At 43.6% G+C, this 4,939-nt stretch overlaps 1 protein-coding gene across 1 annotated transcript in view; it reads left to right on the plus strand.

Annotated features, from left to right (window-relative positions):
* ALS2CR12 (amyotrophic lateral sclerosis 2 chromosome region 12) overlaps nt 1-4,939 on the plus strand; it is a 31,806-nt gene that overhangs the window by 6,008 nt on the left and 20,859 nt on the right. The window contains exons 5-6 of the mRNA XM_003785036.3: nt 1,588-1,681; nt 3,300-3,361. Of these exons, the coding sequence (XP_003785084.1) occupies nt 1,588-1,681; nt 3,300-3,361 (156 nt within the window). The remainder of the gene's footprint in view (nt 1-1,587; nt 1,682-3,299; nt 3,362-4,939) is intronic.

Here is a 4,939-nt window from a genome sequence, read left to right on the forward strand (position 1 = left end):
TCAAGCCCCACCCCTGTCCTCCTATGCCCTATCCCATGTCTCCACACCTCTACTTCCACCTCTTAATCTCTCATTTGTATCTTCTCCCCCACTATCCTACCCAAGTTCAGGCATCTTACGTCTTACCTGTACTACTGAATTGCTCTCAAAGTGTCTCTTCCTAAAGGCTTATTTTGCTATGAGAATTATTTTTCCAGGACACAAATCTAAAACCCAACAACAACAGAAAACACACCTGTGTATACACACACAGAGTCCACTACTGTAAAGAAACCAAACTGCTAGAAGTGGCTGCCTCTGGCAAAGGATTCAGATTGTGAATGAGGCTGAAGGGCTGTGCTGCTGAGTTGCCCTACTCTGACGTGGCCCAGAGCAGTCAGACCCCCGGTCCTGCCTTCCCATCCACTGGAGGCATTCAACCTCTGTTTTCTTTTCCTGGCTTATCCATGAGGAGAGGAGATGAGGAGAAGAATGGGCCATGTACCCATCAGAAAGTTGTCACCACGTGCCCTAATAAAACATAATAGCCCATGCTTCTTGTATTTCCTGGTAAAACTGTGAGTGTTGTTTACACTGAAGATGGGGTTCAAAAGAATGCCCTATTATTCAACTTTCTCCTGCCCTTTCATCTTTCCCATCCTCTGGCACCCTTTACTGCTAGTGTTTTCATGTTTTTTCACCCCACATTCTTCTTGTGCTCATTCAACATGGAGGGTGATTGGCCAAAGGGCTCAAGGCCTCTTGAATCGAGAAACTCCTTTCAGCTCCAAGGCACATAGCACTGCCGGCCACCCTGTCTACTCCAGCTCCACCGGACAGACCTGAATAATTTAACAGATGACATGGAGGCCTTCTTAGACCCAGAAACACAGAAGAGTATCATCTCCTCTGAAAACCACTCTCAAATTCCCTCTTAGTCCCATATCTGGTCCATTACTTGTCTATGATTCACTGTTGCATCAATCCTATATCCCCCCTTCTAATTTCCTTTCACTCTGAACTCCCACTGTTTTAATTAACACTTCCAAATCAAAGTCAAACCTTTTTTTTTTTTTTTAAGAGACAGAGTTTCACTTTGTCACCCTTGGTAGAGTGCTGTAGTGTCACAGCTCACAGCAACCTCCAGCTCTTGGGCTTAGGTGATTCTCTTACCTCAGCCTCCCGAGTAGCTGGGACTACAGGCACCCACCACAATGCCCCACTATTTTTTTGTTGCAGTTTGGTCAGTGGTGGGTTCAAACTCGGTATGTGGGGCCAGTGCCTCACTTACTAAACTACAGTTGCTGCCCTCAAACCTCTATTTTAAAAAGAAAATTCTGGCATATTCCTGTTTCCCTCCTATACATTAGGACATGAAACCACCCAGCTCCCATTGGGCTTTCTTACCTAAAAGAGCCAGAGCTGAGGCTCAACCACCCTACTGCTAAATGCCTTTTCCAAGAGCACTCTCTTCCCTCTGCATCATCCCAAAATCATGGAGCAAGTACAGAATATGGCCAGCTTGCCTCAGACCAGAGCCAGTCATGCTCAGGGGCCGGTCATGGAAAGGTAAGCTCTATGGATGATAAAAAATTATTTGTCCTACAGGACTGATATCATTTCTGACCTGGAAGAGCAGATCTCAGAGCTGATGGCAGCAATAGAACAAATGAACAGAGACCATCAGTCTGCCCAGAAATTGGTGAGTGATCCTCATCTTAGCCATCATCTTCATGGATACGATAAGACTAATATTTTCAGATCACCTATGTGTCAAGCAAGATTTCAAGCACTTTGAGGCATGTTGTCCAGGTGACAGGACTCTGAAGACAGGACTGTGTCGCCCAGTAGTATTTCTCTGACTCATTGTTAATTGTTAATCCACAGTTGCAAGAACTCAAGGCCCTTCTCAACACTTAACTCGTTCATTTCCAGGTCTCTATGTGCCTCTCCCCTCTAGGGGGCGCTGGTCATTTCCTGTCTGGCCCTTGTGGTGCGTTAAGCTTCAGAGGTTGCCAGGCTCTCACTAGAGGTACAGAGCCAGAGCTGCTCTTCCTAGAAGTCACTGTGACTGTGTAAGCTGTCAATGTTGCATGTCAGAATCCACTGTCACTTCTCACTCTCAGTCATTTGTGAGGATATTACTGACAGCTCTTTAAATTTTACCATCTGTTTCATCACAGTGACCTCCTTCCCACCTTAAGCAGATGTACCTGGTGACCTGGGCTGGAGTGACAGCCAGTGCTCACAGCCCATGCTCAGAAACACCCTCCCTAGTGTGATTAAAACCATGTTGTGAGGTTTTACTCTCATGCAGGCAGCCTCTGACTCTCTGACATGTCCCAGATGACACTAAATCCTACAGTGACCCACACCCAGCTTATGACTCAGTCAGAGGCCTCCCCTGCTACTGAGTCATTATTTATTTGAAAATCCTGCCAGGTTTATAATCTCCTTCTATAGAAAGGAAATTGAGGTTCAGGAAAGTAAAATAATTCAGCTCAACAGTGATGGGTTATGGAGCAAAATGCACATTTTTACTCAGGAGCACAGACCTTGCTGAAAATTTTTAGAGTCTGTTTCCATGGAAGGGACTTAGATTATGGTCCTGAAAATTCTCCCACTTGCGAACACCCAATTTGTTGTGTGGCTCTGTGGAAGAGAGTTGTGCCACTGTGCTAGCCTCCATGAGAGTGGCAGGCCTGCCCACTGGGTTGTGCCCCGTTATCAGAGAGGGTCAAGGATAAGCCCCAAACCCTTGCCTTATGTGACAGGGAGGACTATTTCTCCTGAGACACTGGCCAGAGGAACTAGCATGCAGAACAAAGTTTCCCCTGAAGATGAGCAAATCCTGTCTGTTAGAACCCAATCGTGCTGTCAACAAGTATGGATTAGCAGAGGATTTTATATTCCTTGAAGTCGGGGTATGAATCTTAGCCCTTTCTGGCTCTTTCAAGTCAAGCTTTTTGGTTAATAAATGATTGGTCTGCTCAACTTAATTATATATCCAAGAATTCCAAAACTATGATCTTACAAAGAGATCATAGTCTATCAGAGGAGACCAGACCCACCCACAAAACCAGTTAGTAAGAAACATGCACCCACATTATGAACTAAGTACAAAGCAACACAGAGCAAGGCAAAAATTATTCCATTCCCTCAGTAACAGTGTGCTCTCTGGCACTGAAGAGCACAGTGGGAGAGGAATGGGGAGGGGGGTATCTTCCATGAATTGGAAGGCTTCTCAAAAGGCACAGATCAGAGTGGGGCAGGGGTTCCTAATCCAGTGGTGTTGATGTTGATGATGGTTTTGTTTCTAGCTTTCTAGTGAAATGGATCTCCGCTGTGTTGAGATGAAACAGAACTTTGAAAACAAGAACAGGTAGGATGTGGCCTGAGCCCTTATGCTCAGGGCTCTAAGGCTCCTACAGCCTTTGCAGGGTTTCAGTTCACTGGAATTTCAGACAGTGCCAAATGGAGTTGGGGGGTGAGGGGTGGCGGAGAGGAGTGAGGCCAGTGTCTATGAAAAGTAGGATGGATTTCTTTGAGGCCTTGAAAATGAAGCACAGAGAAAGTTATTCCTGCTTTTGCACTTTGTCACCCAGTTATTTCAATTACCTTTTTTGTTTGTTCCTGAAAAGAGCTGGGGTTTTTTTGGTACCTGTGAGATTTCTGTTATAAATAACTGTTGTTCTCAGCCTAGTCTTCTCCTCTTCCTCCTTGGTCTCCTCTACCTCCTCCACTTCCTCTTTACTCCCTCTCACCTCTACTCCCTCAGGTCAGGGCCTGGGAAAAATCGGAAGAAAGTGGGGGAAGAACAAGACCAAAGTCAAATCAGCGGGAAATTAAAAGGTGTCCAAATATATAGAGATGGAAAATAGAACAGTGGCTACCAGAGGTAGAGGTGGGGGGAAAGAAATGAGGAGATGTAAGTTAAAGGGTACAAAGTTGCAAATATACAGGGTGAATAAGTAAAGATATCTACTGTACAATATGAGGACTATAGTTAATAACAGTGTATTGTATTCAGGATTTTTTGCTAAATGAATTTATAGTTGTTCTTGCCATGGTGGAGGGGGATTGGATAAATAAGATGATGGATATGTTAAGTGGTTTCACTATAATAACCATTTACACACACACATATATACTTCTTATAATGTCATGTTGAATACCTCAAATGTATACAATAAAGCTGGGTGCAGTGGCTCACACCTGTAATCCTAGCACTCTGGGAAGCTGAGGCGGGTGAATTGCTTGAGTGCAGAACTTCAAGACCAGCCTGAGCAAGAGTGAGACTTCAGAAGTTTGAGACCAGCCTAAGCAAGAGTGAGACCCCATTTCCACTAAAAATAGAAAAACTGGCTGGGCATGGTAGTGGGTGTCTATAGTCCTAGCTACTTGGGAGACTGAGGCAAGAGAATGGCTGGAGCCAAAAGGTTGCTGTGAGTTATGACATCATGGCACTCTACTGAGGGCAACAAAGAAAAAAAAAGAAAGAAAAGAAAAAATACGTGTGTATACACACACACACAACCTGCTGGAACCAGAAATTCTGGTGCAAAGACAGTACTCCTAACCATTTATTTATTTATCTATAAATTTTATAGATAAATAGATATTGATATTATCTATTGATAATAGATAATAGATATTGAGTTGATATTTTTTATATCAACTCATAACCATTTATTTATTTATCTATAAATTTTATTTTTTAGAGAAGTTTTAGGTTTACAGCAAAATTGAAAGGGTTTTACAGAGTTTCCATATTTATCCTGCCAATCAAATTAGACTTAAGGAGGCGTATACCAAGATATGTATTAATCAAACTATCAAAAATCCAAGATAGGCTCTGCACCAATATCTCAGTGGTTAGGGCACCGGCAATATACACCGGGGCTGGTGGGTTTGAAGGATTCGAACCCAGCCTGGGCTTGCTAAAAACAACAATGACAAC

Source organism: Otolemur garnettii, unplaced genomic scaffold (assembly GCF_000181295.1).
Source record: "Otolemur garnettii isolate 467f Iridium unplaced genomic scaffold, OtoGar3 scaffold00013, whole genome shotgun sequence".
NCBI classification, from domain to species: Eukaryota; Metazoa; Chordata; class Mammalia; order Primates; family Galagidae; genus Otolemur; species Otolemur garnettii.